Raw genomic sequence first — 18,970 nt, forward strand, 5'->3', positions numbered from 1 at the left:
ACCAAGGAGAGAATAGAGGCCAGTGCCCTGAGTCCCTGTCCAGAGTCCACAGACTGGAGCTGGCTGATCAGGGGGTGGGCACTCCCCTTCTGAGCCAACCCTTGTGCTCCCCTAGTAAGGACAGAGGGGGATGGGAGGGCCTCCAATCTTCTAATCCTGCTCCTGACCCCAAATCTGGCAAGGAAGGGAAGTAAGGCAGGGGATGATAATTGGAACGCTAAGCTAAGGACAAGCCTGCCCCCACCTCTCCTTTGGAGGTAGAGCTTCATGAGGCATTTTCAGTTCAGTGCCTTCCTGTAAAACTGAATATAAATGGAACTTTTATCAGCTCATCACCCCCAGGAGACCTTGGATGAATTATTTTACCTCTCTGTGCCTGTTTCCTCATCTGTCAAATGGAGTATTTGACTGAAGAATCTCCAAGACTCTTTCTAACCGTGAAAGTGTTTGGTTTACAGGAGGAACTCCTTCACAAGGCCCACGAGGCCCCCAATAACTGCCTTGCCGCCCCTCCAGTCTTACTCACACCAAGTACCCCCCGCCACACCTGCCGTCTCTCAGTCCCTCACACACATCAGGCCATCTCCCACGGCCGGGCTCTTCCCATACTGTCCCCTCTGCCTGGAGGACTCTTCTCTCCTCTTCACCTCTATAATGCCCACTCGTCCCCCAGATCCGTTATCTGTTCCCCGTCCTCATGCTCCTGGCCCCAGAGACCTCCCCTCTGTAAGGCTCTCCACTGTGATAACATGCATTTAATTGTGAGAGTATTTGGCTGACATCGGACATGAAGGTTCACCAGGCAGGAGCCCTCTCTCTCTATACTCGGTGTGGACAGGGCCCAGCACAGACCCTGGCTCACTGTGGGCCAAACGAATGAGTTTGCTCAGAGGGTCACCAATCCCCACTAATGTTACCCCATGCAGGCAGGGGGAATGCAGGCCAGGAGGTCAGGAAAAGTTCCCCACTAGAGACTTTGCTCCCATGCCAGCCCCCTCACCCCATTCTAGAACAGAGTTTGAACATAATCTGTCTCCCCCTACACCCAAGGGTAAAAATAGCCTTGCCTGAAATCTGACACCTCCCCTCAGCTGGGTTATCTGGACAACTCCCCCTGCCCCACTGTGGAGCCAACCAGGAGCCAGAGTGGGTAGAGAGGACGTTTCCTGAACGCCTACCCATTCCCATCTCACCCGACCCACAGGAAATGGGTGAGGCGTTATCATTGGTGAGGTACACAGGGGACCCAACGGAGTCCCAAGTCCAAGGTCTGCCAGCTCTTAACCAGAGAGGTGGGGTTTAAGTGCAGGCCTCCTGCCTCTGTCTACACAGCAGTCCTTGCCTCAGCACCATGACAGTGAAAAGGGCTTAGAGACTGATTGCAAGTGCCTGCTGGTATGGATGGGGAAACTGAGGCATGAGGGGGCTGTCTGTCCAAGGTCTTAAGTGAAAGGGCAGACCTTGGGTAAGTTATTGGAAGCTGAGGATAATCCCCACCCCTTCTCCCTCCAAGAGTAGTGACGGTTAAAGGAGGTCCCACAACTAAGGCACCCGGCTGTCTGTGAGGGTGGCTGGAGAGGATGAGGCAGTTGGGCTGGACCAGACTTGTCTTTCCTCCAGTAGTCTTCTCACTTCTGGGAAATGAACATGGAAAAGGGAAGGAACGTATGGAAAGTGCTTTGCAGACCGCAGTGGCTCAGCCCTCCTCTTACTCCTGCACTTCTTCAGCCTGAGGGGGACCAGCCACACAGACAGGACAGTGGGTCCCCGCCCGCACAGAGCCAAGACAGGAGTGACCTGGCAGATGCTGTTACACCGAGAGGCAGCAGGAGCCTGGAAAATGGGCAGAACCTGCAGGGACTGGCTGTGTGAGGCTGGGTTCAGATTAGCTTCAGCCAACATCCTCAGCTCTGCTTCTCTGCATCATTTCGGTACTGTCCCTGCAGCATGTCGCAGAATAACGACTGATGGGACATGAGCCAGTTTTTAAATTTCTCTGACCCCAGCTTCGTCGTTTATAAATTTGAAAGGGTAGATGTGCAGGTGAGGTTGAGAACAATCATGCTCCCCAATTTAATTATTTAATATGTGCCAGGTGCAGTGCTCAGCATTTTCTATGCCTTATTTCTTTCAACCTTCACATAGCCCTAATACTTGAATGTTGTTATTATTCCCATTTTACAGATGGGAAAAGAGGTTCAGAAAGGCTAAGTAATGTGCACGTGTGCACACACACACACAATCACACAGCCAGTAAAGGGCAGAGTTGAGACTTGAACCCTGGTCTGTCTAACTCAAGGGCTGAGGCCGCTTGGGTGCTTTGCTCTAACTGCCTCTCTCTCTTGTCAGATGGGCAGGATAGTTCCTGTCACATCCCAGGCACTTGTGCCAGGCTGGGCCCATTCAGGGAAGCTCTCCTCTCCACCGACCCCATCTCCTCTGCAGGAAACGGTGGTGGTTATCAGTACCTCCTCCCAGCGTGGTCCAGAGGCCAGGCGCTTGTCCCAGTGGGTGCTCAAGACCCAGCGGCCTGTGAGGAAGTGAGGCAGCCACCACCAGTGAGGAAACTGCAAGCTCTCTGTCAGCTGAAAACTGTACTTTGTAAATCCTCAGCTCTCAGGAGTGGGAGGAAATCTCATGGTCAGCTAGATATGCCCCTCTCAGATGCAGGAATCTCAGCTACACCAATGGCTGTACAGTGTGAGCTTGCTCGCTCCCAGAGACAGGGGGCTCACTCCCTTACAATGTAGACACTTCCCCTAAGGAGCAGGCCTGCCTGTCAGTTTTCTCATCTACCCCTCCCCCTACATCTCCAACAGCTGCCTCCCTGCAGCTTCCTTCCTTGGGGCTGATTGCCACCTCTCACCCCTACCTCCAGCAGACCCCAGAAAGAGGTAGGAGGGGTCTGCAACAGGCAGTCCGACCCCAAGAGTGACGGGCCCCCACTATGTGGCCCCTTGAGGGAGCCCCTCCGACAGCACCCAGCCTAGAACCCACATTCACCATCAGCTCCCTCATGATGGAGCCCCTGGCAGTGGGATGGGCCCTTCACGGGCTGTGAAGAACAGAGCCAGCCTCTCTCCTCATCAGAGTCCCTCATACCCTCCCTGCCAGACAGCCAAGGCTGCTGCCTGACACCACCTCTGAGTCACCATAGCAACGGGCAGCCAGGCGACAGGCCAGGTCTGGCCACCCTGCAAGCAAGCCCGTTTACCTTGGAGCTGGGCACACCAGCTACAGGCAACACAAGCCCCCTCCGGGAGGGCAAGGGGGAGAGGGAGGAAAAATGAGAAGAGGGAAGCGGGGAGGAGAGAGGCTTTACAGAGAGAGAGGGAGGAGAAAAGAGAGAGAGAATAGAAAAAACACGAGGTCAAAGAATATACGCTGGTAGGAACAGACCAAGTAGAGGAGAGGGGAGACGCGCGCGCGCGCGCGCGCGCGCACACACACACACACACACGTCCAGAGAGAGAAGTAAGAGAGGCAGGAAAGGGGCCCCCTCTCAACCACCCCCACTGCACACATTCCTCAGGCCTGAGCTGCTCTCAGCCCTTTGGGATTCTGGTCACAGCTGGGACTTCCTGCCCCGGGAAGCTCGGAGCCCTGTGGCCCCTTGGAGGCCCCAGATGCTACTCCAGCCCCTGCAGTTCCCTCCAGCTGAGGGGTGGTGACCGCCCTCCCCAGCAGGTGGGCCCCCCAACCCCCAGGCAGCACCTACAGGCTCAGTCCCCTGCTGGTTCCCCACACTCCCCGCCATGCCCCAGCCAGTCACCAGTTCTCCTGTCCACCCAGGCCTCCCATTCTCTCACCCAGCTCCCCTCCCCTCACACAACACACTGACTTCTTTCCCCCAGTGTTCAAGAAATCATTCCTAAACAGAGCAGAGTGGTGGGGGTAGGAGACACTTCATCCACGGGACACATTTCCTTACACCGCACAAGGAGTGGACCAGGCCTCAGAAGGAGGCCCAGCAAGGGGACACCAACCCTCAAGGGGCTGCTTCTAAGGCCCCGAATTGCCAGGTCACAGGATGGGGCCCAGAGCTGGGCCTGGCCTGCTCTCTGGAGGGGGCTGCTGAGCTGAGCAGGTGCCCAGCAGTTACCATCTTCCAGGGCCTTCCTTGGCCTCAAGCTCTCTGGCTGAAAGATGGCATGACCATTCCTGCCCTAGTCCCACTCCCGCCACCATGTGCCCTACATTGCCTCAGAGGAATCTGAAGCCACAAGAAAAGCTTGTTGAAGGGGTGATGAGCAGGGCAGGAAGAGAAAAAGGAAAAAACGGAAGGCACAGGGGCTGGCAAGACGGACACAGGCTGCACTGGAATCCCGGCCCCACCTCTGTCTCCCTGGATAACCTTAGCCACTTACTTAAGCCACTCTGAGCCACATGTTCCGTATCTGTAAAATGGGAATAATAATATAGGGAGGATTCAATGAGACTAAACACAAAGTGCTTAGACCAGGACCTGACCTGTGGAAAGTGCTTGAAAAGTTTCAGCTCTCCATGTTAAAAAGCCAAGGCATTTGTATCACTTTTTTTAGATTCCATACAAAACAGAAATAGACTCAGACATAGAAAACAAATTTATGGTTACCAAAGGGGAAAGGGCGGGGGATGAATTAGGGGTTTAGGATCAGCAGATACACACTGCTATGTATAAAATAGATCAACAAGGTCCTACTATATAGCACAGGGAACTACACTCAGTACCTTGTAATAACCTATAATGGAAAAGAATCTGAAAAAGAATATATTTATTTATGTACATAACGGAACCACTTTGCTGTACACCTGAAACTAACATAACATTGTAAATCAACTGTACTTCAAAACAAAAAAAGCCAAGGCACTGTTGAATGACACAGGAAATTGTCCTAACCAGGAAGGGCCTGCACAGGTCCCTGGGGGTCAGAAGTGCCTACCATGACTGGCCAGGCAGCCTTGGCAGATCCCACGCCCAGCTTGAGGATGAGGACCCAGGCTTCCGGGGGATAGGAGAGCTGCAGGAAGCTCCCAGTAGGGGTGGGGGTCAGACGGCCCTTTGTGCCCCACTCTGTGACCATCAATGTCAGGTGAACACGCACTCTGCCTGCCTCCAGGGCTTCATTTCATGGATCAAGATGCTGAATTTGACAGGCCTCCCATGGGTGACCACCCACAGTCCAGCTAGACTCAGCAACTTCTCATCTCCCAGGCCCCTGAAAGGCTCAAGACGCCTCACAAAGGAAATGACTTCTTGGAACAGAAGGCAGAATCACTAGAAACCAGCTCAGGTATCAGGGGAACAGGGCATTCTAGGCACAAGGGAAGAACTCACTGGGGCAGGAATAGACATATTTTGCATTTGCACAGACCCAGAACATCGTGGGTGCTCAGTACACAAGAGTTAAACTGAACCTGGGAGCCGTCTCCCACGGAGTCCCACATTTGTCTGCTCTGTTCAGCATTTGGCCAAGGGGTTGAATGAAGACACACACAAGGTTGTAACATGGAAACATAAAACCAAGCAGATGAAAATGAACAAGAGTCAGGCAGTCAGCCTGCATTTAAGTTTTTCTGTTGTTGTCACTTTGTTCTAAGCTATGTTTGTGCTGGGGTGGCTCTAGCTTAATGGTTGTTTATACAAAAATGGTCTCATGGCTTCATCTCTCCACAAGCTCAACAGTGACAACTCCTGCTGCATCCAAACAGGGCCCTGTGGCTGCTGAAGGCCTCTCTGGAAGTGAGGGGTAGGGACGTGTTTAGGGCAGGAGTGATTTGCTGGCAGAGAGGAGACAGCCTCCAGCAGGGATAGGGCAGGCAGTGTGAAGCCCAGCCCTGTATGGGGGGAGGAGGGGACAGAGGGGACAGGAAGTGCCACAGGTCAGACAACCAGGCAGCACGAGGGACAGCAAGGGGCCCAGGTTATGTTTGGCCTGGGTGATAGGACTCTGGGTGCAAATATGAGAGCTGGCTGGGTCAGAGGCCAGGAGGGTAGGGTCCTGGTAAGGATTAAAACCAAGACCACACAGGAGTGGAAGGCTGGGAAGAAGCCAATCCTGGTTGGGGATCCACAACAATCTTTTTTAATCTTTTCGTTTGTTTGGGGGGGGTAGGTAATTAGGTTTATTTACGTATTTATTTATTTAATGGAGGTGCTGGGGACTGAACCCAGGACCTCATGCATGCTAGGCATGCGCTCTACCACTGAGCTATACTCTCCCCACCCCTACATCAATCTTTTTTAAAACTCCCATTTCTTCCTCCAAGGTGCTGGGAATACAGGATCGAATAAAACACAGACCCTTCTTCTTATGAACAGACAATAAAGGAACAAGATTGTGTTAGAGTGAAAAGTGCAGTAAGAAGAAATACAGCGGATGAGATAGAGATAAGGTGGTGGACAGGAAGGAGCTACTTTAGGTTGGGTAATCAAGGAGGCTCACGGCCAAGATCTGAATGAATGACAAGCTGCGGTTGGGCAAGGCTCTGAGAGCACAGGGTTCAAGTCAGGATAGCAGAGGGTTCAAAGATCTCAAGGACGGGTGGGGACAAGCTTGGCTGCCAGAAGAACAGCAGGGTGGCCAGAGTAGCCGGAGTAGTGTCAAGGAGAAGGGAGCAGACAGGTCCCAGGTCACCCAAGGCCTTAGGTCCCAGTGGAGTCTGGATTTTACTCCAAGTGTGATGGGAAGAACAGGAGGCTGTGAGTGGGGAGGGAAGTGATCTGACCTGCATTTTAGGATCACTCTGCTGTCATATGGGTGCAGATTTCAGGATGAGAGAGAAGAAGCAGGGAGACTACTCAGTGGGCTACTGCAGTCCCAAGAGAGATGATGGACCCAGGTGGATTCGGCAGGTGGATTCAGCATGACTTGCTGATGGATTCCATGTGTGAGACAGAGAAAGGAGGACCCAGGCTTTGGACCAATGGCTGGTAGATGGTAGTGATGGTTACTGGGTTGGGGAGACTGGGGAGAAATAAGTAGAGGTCAAATCAAGAATTTTTGAGGTCTTATAAAAAAATTAAAGAGATGTCAAGGAGATGAATGTTCAAGTTTGGAGCTCCCTGGAGAAGAGCCTGCACCTGGGGACATGAGAGTACACAGGAAATTAAGTTCCACATGTCTCTGCAACCTGCGGTTGGTCAAACACGGCTGCCAAATCTTTGCTACTCCTCCCTAGACCCCAGGTCGGGTTTAATCTCCTCCTCACGCATGTGGGTCCGTCTTCGAGACATATCGATTGGTGATTTCCGAGACCAGGTCACAAGAAGCCCAGCAGCCTCCACCCAGTTCTGTGGGAGCCCTTGCTGCGGCAGAGCCCACTGCCAGATGGGAAGTCGGACCACTCTGAGACCCTCACACGAAAAAGGCCCATATGGCTGCTCAGAATGATAGTCCCAGCTAGTCTCAACTTTTGGGCTATTCCCACCAAGGGGGCCAGATACCAGTGAAGCCATCGTGGACTCCCTAGTCCAGCACATCCGCCAGCTGAACACTGCCAAATAACCTCCATCAACACCCCATAAAGCAGAACAGTCACCTGGCCAAGCCCTGCTCGAATTCCTGACCCACAGAATCTCAAGATATTCATAAAATGGCTTCTGTTTTAAGCCACTAAGTTTGGGTATAGTTTGTCACACAGTCATAGTAACAGAACAGACATCATCCAAGGAGAGAGGGAAGACAGCTAAAGAGGTCAGTTGGAGGAGAAGCCTGCAAGGGAGCCTGGGAAGGCGCCTTGGGCAAGGTGGGAGGAGCATCAGGAGAGGGTGGATCTCCAGGAGGAGGGGTGCCAGGGGCAGAGAAGCTCTAGGGCCGCAAAGGCAGAGAGAAGAGCTCATTCAAGGGGATCAGAGAAAGGATGGGAGGAAAGAAGTGGAAGCAGGGACCACAGAAAACTCTTTCAGAGTCTTGGGGGAAACAGGGAACAAAGAAACAACGGAGTATCTGGGAGGGGGCAGGAGGACAAGGGAGGGGTTTTGTTTGCCCAGAGGTGAGGAGATGTTAGAGCTCATTTGTCTGCTAATGGGACAGCGCCAGTAGGAGAGGCGTTCCCCGAGCCTAAGGGCTGCCTATAGCACAGGGGCTGCCCAAGAATTGCCCTCCCAGAAGCACTAAATTCCCTTTTCAGAAACCCATGGCTGCCATTTCCTGTGCACCTACTGTGTGCCAGACCTAGTCCTTGGGAGGTCCTTTAATTCTCAAGTCCACCCTGAAGTAGAAGCCCTCATTTTACAGTGGAGGACAAGGAAACTTAGGGAACACGGAAAGATTCACCCGAAGGCAGGTGGCCAGTAAAAGGCAGAGCAGAGACCGGTCATGGGTTCTTCTGACTCCAGAGCCTGGCAGGGGTGCTGCATGGGGGACCACAGCCCTGGAGATCAGATCACCCAGCCCACAGGACTTCTGAGACAGAGCCTGGCACTTGGGAGACCCTCCATCGATTGCCTCCAGGCTCTCCTGCCTTCCAGATGGCATGGAGAAAGAGATGGAGGGGGAGTGGTCCCTGACCAGTCCATCCCACCTGGGCAGTGGGGATCGCAACACTCCTTCCCCCCTCCCCCGCCCCGTCATCATCCCCTGCCACCATGGCCTCTCCAGAGGGCTTAGCAGGCTCGGAAGTCCTTCCCAGTCTCTCCTGTTTGCCTGGCTGAGAACCAGTTTGAGCAGGGATGAGACATACCTTCTCTTAGTCTGGCTGCCTGGAAATTCTACTTTTATTTTCAAAAGCAAGGGCAGGCAGGTGGGAACCAGGTAAACTCAGTCCCAGGAGGCCCTCAGGGTTGGGGTGGACGAAGCAGTGCTGTGCTTACCCCTTCCCTTGCCCCAAAGTCCTTTAATCTCTGGGCCCCTTCCTCTCTCCAGGCTGCCTGTCCCACGTGCCCCACTGCTCTCAAAGCCTGTAGGCAGGCCATTCAGTCTCTGCATAAGTGCCATCATGGCACTAACCTGCTTGGTACAAAGCAGGCTCAAGTGATGGGGACCATTATTACCCCCGTGTCCATATCTTACAGGTGAGGAAACTAAGCCTAAAAGGGTAGCCTCTAGCCACTAGCCCAAACCCACCAGAGCCATCCGACTCCAGACCACCACCCCTCACACAGCTGGGGGGTTGGGGGCAGCATCCTCGGAGAAGGAGAGGAGCTGGGTCTCCCCACACCCTCCCTAAGGGATCAAATGGAAATTGAGACCCACCTGGTTCAGCTCAGCCCTGGAGTGTGCCGGAAACCTGAGGCTGCTTTAGGAAGACTGGAGGGCCACTCCCCTTCCTGGGCTCTGACCAGATTCCATGCCTGAGAGCAGAGCCACACCTGGCCAGGCCACACCCACAGGGTGGAGCACAGCCTGTTCTAGAGGTCACAAGTAGGATGAGGCCAAGGAGTGGAGGGGCAGGGGCTCAGCACCGCCACCCAGCAGCGAGCATCCGGTCCCGAATGATGGGCCTCTCGGGGCCACAGCAGAGGTGGTACCAACCAGCCTGAAGCTTCCCTGGACTTTTGAACAAGATAAAGTGCATACAAGCGCTTTCTAGATTGTAAAGTGGGTGTGCATATGAGAAGATAGAGAAACTCTTTGAGGCCAGGGGCCAGGTCCCATGTCTCTCTAGAGTCCCAGGGCCTCACTATAATTTTATTCCCAGTTCTATTGCGATATGGTTGACAAATAAAAGTTGCATTATTTAGGTTGCAAAACGTGATGGTTCTTTTGGGGTAGGTAGCTAGGTTTATTTGTTTTTTCAGTGGAGGTACTGGGGATTGAACCCAGGACCTTGTGCATGCTAAGCATGCGCTCTTCCGCTGAGCTATACCCCCTGTGTGTTTTGATATATATATACATTGTGAAATGCTTACCACACTCAAGCTCACCAACACATCCATCAACTTACAGTTACCCTTTTTTTGGAGGGAGTGGTGAGGCTTGAGAGCCATATCTTAGTAAATTTCCAGTACATAAGATGTTATTATTAACTATAGTCACCATGCTAGACATTAGGTCTCCAGAACTTGTTCATTTTATAAATGAAAGCTTGTACCCACTTGACCATCTCCCCACCCCCCACCTTCCCACCATACTTTTTTGAGCACCCACTATGTTCCAGGCCTATATATACATTACTTAATGACTTTGTATTCATAATATCATTTAACCCTCACAAGGTTTTGGTGCAACTATCCCTCTTGCACAGAAAAGGGAACTGAGGCCAAGGCGCTCGGAAGGACTCACCCGAGGGCAGGCTGCTCGGGATGGTGCAGCTGGGATTTTGCTTTTCTCGCTACCAAAACCCTTTCTACTCACTCACTAGGCTTCCTCTCCAAAAGAGATGCTTAACACTTCATGTCTGCTGACATTACCTAACTCATGTCTGACTTGTTAAGAGCAGGTTATTACTACTGAAGAAGCCCCAGGCAGGATATACATATTACATGGGCATGGGGGCCAGAGAGGGATTCCTTGAGGGGTCACTGCCAAATTCTCTCCCTGTTCCTTGTGGAAAGGGCTTTTTCCCACATCTCACACACAGATGCCTCCACCTGGCCCATGCTTCCTAACCTGGAAAAGTTTTCAAGGCAGAGCCAACCCAGCACCTCCTCCTGTTCTGTAGACTGTGAGGAAGACCTCTGGGCTTCCCTCTGTCACGGCCTGGCCACACTGTGCAGTCTTTGTCGTTTTGTACCTTTCTCTGTCTCCCCATCAGCCTGGGGGCACCTGAGGACAGGTCCAGTCTGACTCATCCCTATGTCCCTAAAACGCCGGGCTCTGGTCCTTTCCCACAGCCTTGATGTCACCTCCTGCCCACAGGTAGGCTGCTTCTGAGAATGGCAGGAGCATGCAGGCCTGCAGCCAGGGAGCTGGCAGAGGACCTAGTGGGCAGCACCATCTGTCCCTGGAGCCATAGGACGGAGCAGGCACAAGGCAGAGGTGTCAGTTCCTCGGTTCAGCCAGGTCAGCCCAGGACAAGGAGAAGTGCCACAACACCAGGGCCCCAGCCCAGCTGCAGCTTACAGTCAGATAAGACTTCGAATTCTCTAACTAGCACAAAGTGACTCAACGCCAGAGCCTTGGTTTTCTTAGCTGTACAGCTAGATGAATACCGGCAGCCTTGCAAAGCTAGTGGGAAGTTTAAATATGCCTCACACTTGGTAGGTGCTCAACAAGAAGCTAGCTTTTACCACCTCATCCCACCAACTGACCCTGTCATTGACCCACTGAGGAAACTGAAGTCCAGGTGAGATGAAGAAAAAGAAACAATATTTACTGTAGTCAATTATGTGCCAAGTTCTACATTCCTCCAAAGTCTTTAATCTTGCCAAAAATCTAGCAAGATCTGCAGGAACAGATCTAGTTCACAGATGAGGAAACTGAGGTCTACAGGGGTGGTGAGTTAGTGTCTCTAAGGCAGTTTCCTATACTCTGACCACTGCCCAGCAGAGTGGGTGAGCAGCCGTCCAGACACACCAGGATGCCAGCGTGGTCCCACCTAGACCAGGCACAGGTGAAAGGCAGTGATGTGGCCTCCCTTAGACCCTGGTGCGCATGAGGTGGAGGAAGGTGGTCGGTGCTGAATCTGCAGTGCAGTGTGTGAAGGCTGGGGAGGCTGGGATGGGGTGAGTTCAGGTGTGAGAGCGAGGCCACTTTCTGAGTTGCCAAGACACGGGCTGGAAAAGGGATCCCAACCTAGCAGGTAGGGGTTCTGAGTCTCTCGCCAGTGGTACAAGCCCAGGCATATCCTCTCATTTCTCTGTGCCTTGTCAGCAGCTCCCTCCCTATTGTGAGGGGTGGATGGGAAGGCTGTAGGGACCTTCAGGGCAGTGGCCATACAGAGGAGAGGAACTGTGATGATGTGTTTCCCCGGGTTGCTGAGCTCCGTGTGCAGGGACTGAGCACCCTGGCACCAAGCCTGAAGGCCGCCATCTGAGCAGGTGAGGAACAATCCCATTTGTCCCTTAGAAGCATCCCTCCAGCAGAGGGTTGGTGGGAGCAGGGTGGACATGGGATGAGGAAGCGGGGAGGGGAAGGTGCTCCGGGCCAGGGAAGGATGATGAGGTCTGGGCTGAGTGGTGGTCATGCAGATGGAGGGAGGGTGGAAAAGAGATGTCTTTATTTGCCTCTACCCCTTTTAAAAGGCTTTTCCCAAACATGTCTTTAGAGGACACTCACTCTACATCAGCACGTCTACCAGTCTGTCCTGAACCCTCTCCATTCATAAGATCAAAGGTCCCCACCAGGAACCACTGAGCACTGAGTCTATGTGGTACCTCAGCATCTAATCGCAGCTCCAAAGTCCCAGTTAAAAGGTTCCAGGGAAACGTTCTCTGCGAGGTCACTTAGTCCTGCATGTGTTCTCCCAAAGAGGTTACTGTCCCCGAGAACCCTGGCTTCACCTTGTCACACTCTCTCATTTGCACATACACCCCTAGCCTGTGACATCTGGCAGCCCTGTGGCCTTTGAGCACCAAAATCTGAGAGTTAAACACCATAGAGTCCCAGAGCTGTGCCGTCCGGTGGAAACCGGCACAGAACTCCATAGGGAGAGACACACACCCCTAGAATAGAATTCCAGACAATTCCACTACACACAGCCAGCCCTCCAGAGAGCGAGCGGCCCCTGGGGCTTGTTTGGGGCTTGTTGTTTATAATAAACCAGCCCAGGAGTTCTGCAATTTCTCCTTGCATAGAGAGCTACAAAATAGCCCTTGGAAAATGAGACAGAAGATGCAGAACTTCTGACTTAAAATGGAAACTTCGATTCTCTTTCGGGATCCCCAGCCTCCAGTCCCCTCCCCTCCCCTTTGCCTCCACCCGTCCCCAGCCCACCCTCCATACCCTTCGCAGGTGATTTCCGACATTCTGGATCATTGCTGCCGAGCCCCCGCTAGCTGGTCGCACACTCCTTGAAGAGACACTGGTCACCTGAGCGACGACCCGGCTCTGGCTCCAAATGAAGCCGGTCGGCCTCTCCTCCTGCTCCTCCTCCCCAGCCCCCGCCCCTCCTGAGCCCAGCCGTTATCACCAAGTCCGGCCTTCCCTCAGACTGCCCGCGGCCCCCTCCCACTAGAGCCCCGCACAGAACCTCCGGTGCCCGCCAGCCCACCGGGTGCAGAGGAAGGAGGGAGGCTTTCAGCTGGGCCACCGCCACGTCAGAGGGCCCTGCGCCCGCCCACTGGGCACTAGCTCGACACTCGCTTCGCCTCCAGCCACAGCCAAACTTGGCCACCTCCACTTCCAGCCCCTGACATCATCCTCATGGGATTTCTGGCTCTGGGCTCGCTCCCGGGGCCAGGAGGCTCCAGATCCCCAGCCTCAGCCAGTGAGACGGGCAAAACAGGCACCAGGGTTCCATCTGTCCGTAAGGGTTCAGGCCAGAAAGTGGCAGGAGGCCAGGGAGCTGCCAGCAGCCTCCAGAGAGATACCAGACCCACCTGCTAGGACTCTTCACCCTTGGGAGTGCTGCCCGCCTGCCACGCGCCCCACCTCTCCAGGCTGCCGGAATCCAGCAGCTACTGGCCAGGGCCAGGGCACACCCCCCTCACTTCCTTAAAATAGGCAGTGTGACTTTTCTAAAAGTTGCACCTGTCAAATTCCACCCATTGACTCCACAGAGTTCAGCCTCCTGGGCACTTACCCCAGCCCCTCTGTAGCCACCACTGACTAAACGACCACCAGGATTTCCCCTTCTCCCTCTCACTTCTGCAAGAGGCTTCGTGAAGTGGCCTTGACACTCACATTGGACTTCTCATGACAGGGCAATAAAATCAAGTGCTTGGTGGTTAAGGGAAGAAGTGGGAGGGGGAGCAGAATCCAGGCAGAGGAGGCGGGAAGGACAAGTGGTCGGGAACAATAATGAGCTCCTCACAATAACCCAGCACCTACTGTGTGCCAGGCCTCACCATCTCCTCATTCCAACTCACCTGACGGATGCTTGGGGAGGGTAGGTGAGGTGCCCCAGGTGGCACAGCTATTGAGTGCAGAGTTGTGCTGGAACAGAGGTCAGCCCAGTTCTGAGGCTCTGACCTTTCCTCTGCCCCACACTACCTCTAGTTCACTCATCACATCGCTAATAACATCTCTCCCTGGGCCTAAGACACCTGAGTTCTGGGCCTGATTCTTTCACTAATGTGCTGTGTGACTTTGGGTAAGTTCCCTCCTTTCTCTGGGCCTCCCTGTTCTAGGTGTCAAGGACTCACATTCATCACTATAAGCTCAGGCCTTCATTTCGAGGAGTTTATGGTCTGTTGGCAGTTCATTGTCTACAAATAAAAAATTAAAGTCACAACTTAAAGATGGCAAGATGGTCCAAGGATGGCATTGAGGGTTGGGGCAATCTGGGAGGCTTCCTGGAGGAGGTAGTGTTAGAGCTGGACTGAAGACTGAACGAGTTTGGATAGGCTAAGAAGAGAGGTGAGGCAGGAGGCCTAATGGGAACAAAACAGGATGCAGTCCTAGGAAGTGCACAGATCCTCTTCTTGCAGGAGAAAGCTAGGAATATCGTGGAGTACCTTGAATGCTGGGCAACTGGGTTTTTAGACATCAAGAGCCTCTGAGGTTGAAGAACATGCTTGACATGATAAAAGTCATGTGAGGTGAAGAGGACAGGTGTCATGAGACTTTTCTGGATGGGCAAGGAAACCAGCCCAGAGAGGGAACAGCTTATCTCACTGAATCCCCAATCGCACTGGGTAAGGCAGGCAGTCAGAACAATTTCAGGGTCCTCACAATGCAGATGACAGATGGAAACACAGAGAGCTTCTGGTCCCCAACCATTCCCTCTCTCCAGAGATGTCTGGACTCAGACTCTCTGGACTCAGTTCAGTCCCCCCATCCTATCAATGGACACATTGAGGCCCAGGGATGAAAAGTGAGCCAACCAAAATCATATATCGAGGAAGCTGTCTAGAATGACCACCCCGACCTCAAGTCTAGAGCCCTGTCCATTCTGCCTGCCCCCACAACAAGGCATAAAACATGAAAGACTTCAGTTAGACTTATAAGAGGACTTCCAGCAAGGCTGAATCAATATACTAACAGGAACCAGGTTTTTCTGCAGAGACCCCTCCAGCCCACAAAGGTCTCCCTGCCCTATGCTACTTATTACATAACAGACTCTTGCATCTCTTTAGCAGCTCTGTTCAGTCTGTTACTCCAATGAATAGTGTCTGTCTCCCCTTTTCAACTCACCTGGGAGCCCCCTTACAGCTGAGACCACATCTTACTCATCTCTGTGCCTCTCCCAGCAGCCCCCAGACCAGGGCCCTAAATGCAGAAGGCATGAAACAACTGATAAATCATAGTCCTGGAAAGGCGAGTAAGGTTTTAAGTAATAGCTAGATCAACAGTTCTCATACTTCACCCTGCATCAGAATCACCCAGGGTGCTTATGAAAATATAGATTTCCGGCTCCATCTCCAGCAGAGCTGTGGTAGAGCCCACGAATTTGCATGTCTAACAAGATCCCAAGTGATGCTGTTGCCGCTGGTCCAGGGACCACACTTTGAGAACCAGTGATCTAGTCAGTCCTCCGATTTTGAACTGGACAGAATGAGGCCCAGAGCTTTTAAAGGCAGCACTTGATGGTAAATACTATCATCATTATAATCACCGTCGTCATCATCATTGTCATTTTAGCCCTTCATTATAGCCCTCCTCACATGCCCAGCCCTGTGCAAGCACTTCTGGTTTGTTGCCATCTCTGGGCCTCACCCTAAGAAGAAAGTACTATGATGATTATTCCCCTGCAGAGGAAAGAACAGAGGCAAAGCATCATTTGTCCAAAGTCACACAGTTGATACGTTAGCAGCAGGACTTGTACCCTGATACAGGTCCGGAGCCCACAAGTTCAACCACCACTCTACACAACCTGCTTACAGCTTATATTGACCAAGGAATTCTCTAGAGGTTCCCAAATCCAGTGGACTTCTTCCTGGCGAGGGATGAGCTTGTGATGGCTTCGAACGGTCCATGGAGGAAACTTGCCTCATTTAAGCCCCATGAACCCAGAGTACTTTCTCCCACAAACACTTCTTTTTCCACATTACATCTTTCATCTGGACCCACCAATGGGGCCTTCCTGGCTGGAGGACAAATAGCTCTATTAATTTTTCAGGTCCATGTCCCAGCTCTACCACCGAAGTCAGCAACAAAACACAATGAAACAACCTCCACTCCTATTCCACAGTGATACTGGGCTGTCACTGTCAGGTATGGGTCTGCTCCCCCATCAGACTGGAAACTCACATAGGCAGGGACCTCATCTGTATTACTGAGTCCTCAGCACGGGATCTGCCCAGAGCAAGGGTTTAGTGACCAAGTGATGAGCGAATGAATGAATGAATGAATGAACGAATGAAAGAATGAATGGGTGGAGGGGCAAAGAGGGAATGAATGAGTGAATAAATAGCCAAACTCCCAGGAATTCCCTCTGCTGGACCTTTTAGCCTTCCCAGGTAGGACAACAGACTCTAGGCGAGAGGCAACCTCTGACATCATGCACTCAAACTCCTACTTTCCTCCCTGTCCTAGAGGAAACCCTCCCGGGGCCAGAACCCACAGCTCTCCCCACTCCACACACATGCCTAGTATCCCAGCCTCCACGCACACACCTCCAAGACTGAAAATCTCACTCCATCTAAGACTGCCTATAAAATTAGAGCTCTCATATCCACAAGGATATTTCCATTACCTCATGACCAAGGTTCTGAGTCACCCAGAGTAAGGCTGCTCCCCTGTCCTGTGACAGCTGGCAGAGATGTGGGAGCACATGGCCTGTCCTCTGCTGGCCCTGGTCTCCTTGTCCAGATGTATTTCTTTTAATCCTCTCAAGCCATGAACAGAGCATCCCACTGTTCCCTTACACATTTGAGCTTTCCTTTGTTCCTAGTGTTCCATCCACCCTGATGCCCTCTAATAACTCAACATCTAAGCCCTCCCATTGAAGCCGGGCTCAAATGGCACCACCTCCAGGAAGTCTTCTGGGCCCCTCATAAGTGGAAATGACATCCTCCTCCTCTGTACCCTCACTTCCCACACATAAACACAGAGCCACACTTCACAGCCCTTTGTCTCTTTTGATTTGTGCTCATTTCTCCTTCTTGACTTTGAACAAGCTGGCAGAAAGGAAAGTACTGATTCATCAGAGTATCCTGCCTCCCTCCCACCAAATACTCAAGTTCTTGAACATAGTAGATGCTCAGTAAGTGTCTAGAGAACGAGGGAGTGAGTAACTGAATGGAAAAGAACAAGGGAACGCACGAGTGAATGAAGTAATGAAAGAATGTCATCGTGGTCTCCTGTTCTCCAAGCTAAGACTCCCAGTTCCTTCTGGGGGTCCCCTGGGCTTGGTATGGCACAATAAAGGAAGTTGTGGGATAAACGGGGACAGGGCAGGAGAGAAGAACAAAGGAAGAGGGTAGTGATACCAGCAGGAGAGGAAGTGGACGTGACTTCATCATTGCTCCAAGGCCAGGCCCCCCCTTAGAACCACAGCGCATTATGGAGAAGCTGGGCAAGCTGAGCAGTGAGGAGCCCATTCAGTGGTCCAGAGGGGAGAAGACACAATGTGGTGGTGATGGAGAGGAGGGAATGCCTACAAGTCATGAAGGCCCGATTCAGGACACATGAGCAGCCTGTCCAGCCAGCCCTGAATTCCAAGCAGCTCAAACATGCTCTGGGTCCACCTTTCCCACTGTCTCCTTGCGTAGCAGCTGGACCCCCTTCCTTGGCCCAGCTGCTGGGGCTCTGGACCCAGCCTGACTTCCAGGATTGGGCCCTTGCCAGGGAGTTGCTCACCCACCCTACCCCAGGCCCAGGTGAGTCAGTATTGGCTGCATCCTCTGGACTCAAAGTCTTGTGCCCCTAGGCGCTGCCCAGGGCCAGCCTCCTTGATTCTAGTGAGAGGCCTGCCTACCCCAGCTCAAGTCTCAGGATGCTTTATGCCCCAGCCTAGCAGAGAAAGCACCACCTGGCTTATCTGAAGCGTGGTCCTGGGGTAGAGGCAGCTCTGCTTCTGGAGGCTGCTGGGGGAGGAGGAGCCAGCCGCTGGAGGATCCTAGGGAACGTGGCTCTTCTGAGACAGGGAGGTGGGGGAGGGGCTGCGGGCGGCAGAGGTCTTACCCAAGTGGTGGGACACTCTAGATCCAACAGCCTGCGGGCCAAGGCCCGGGAGCCTTCTGGGGACACTGGGGAAGCGGTCCGTGGGGAGAGGCTCAGCAGCGGGCATCCAGAGCAGAGCCTGGCGGGGGGAGGCTGTAGGAGGCCAGAGGAAGGTGCAGGAAGCGGGCGGAGGCGCAGGGAGGAGCAGCCCGGGCCAGTTCCCTCCCCTCCCCTCCCGGCGCGGGTGGGGCGGCCCTGGGCGCCTCCGGGGCTGCAGAGCGGGCAGATCACCAAAGGCCAGAGCACCTGGACTGGCGCCAGGCACTCCGCCTCCTGAGGCGTCAATCCCATCAATCCCGGGGCGCTCTGCAGAGGCGAAAACGCTGGTGTCCCGGCCTGGCGGGGTTGAGGTGGAGCCGGACAGCAGCCAGAGTGCAAAAGACACCTCCCCGTTATTGCTAAACCAGCCCCTCACAGTCTTAAAAAGTAATACCTTATTGAGCGCCTACTATGTGCTAAACAAGGAGATGGGTTTTGGGACGAGGTTCTAAGCAGGACAGGCGGTCCTTACGCTTACTGGTACCGATAGAAAAACAATTAAAATGGACCCCCCAAAATTAAAATGAACAAAAAACTAAATTAAATTGAAAATTAAATGATTAAATTTAAATGATTGCTTTAAAATAAAATAAAATTTAAAAATTAAAATAAACCAAAAAATGGACAAAAAATTTTAAATGGACAAAACGGTACTGATAGAAAAAATTAAAATGAATTGTCATTCAGAAGAGAACAAAGAAAATAAACACCAATGTCTCTTCACCCAGAGAGAAGCACTGTTCATATTTTTGGCATGTGCTTCCAGCCAGACTAGAGCTGAAAGATGTAAACATGCTGACCTG

General features: G+C 52.7%; 1 protein-coding gene across 5 annotated transcripts in view; it reads right to left on the reverse strand.

Moving 5' to 3' along the window:
- Nucleotides 1-18,434, reverse strand: part of LOC105066416 (acyl-coenzyme A thioesterase 11) — a 116,458-nt gene extending 98,024 nt beyond the window's left edge. For 3 of the 5 annotated variants that reach the window (XM_074376407.1, XM_045514271.2, XM_074376415.1), the window contains exon 1: nt 18,090-18,434. In XM_074376407.1, coding sequence (XP_074232508.1) covers nt 18,090-18,419 — 330 coding nt within the window. In that variant the 5' untranslated portion in view covers nt 18,420-18,434. The remainder of the gene's footprint in view (nt 1-18,089) is intronic. The other 2 variants (XR_012511256.1, XM_074376408.1) reach the window with 2 other exon arrangements.
- Between the last annotated feature and the right edge of the window lie 536 nt (nt 18,435-18,970).

Source organism: Camelus bactrianus, chromosome 13 (genome assembly GCF_048773025.1).
Source record: "Camelus bactrianus isolate YW-2024 breed Bactrian camel chromosome 13, ASM4877302v1, whole genome shotgun sequence".
NCBI classification, from domain to species: Eukaryota; Metazoa; Chordata; class Mammalia; order Artiodactyla; family Camelidae; genus Camelus; species Camelus bactrianus.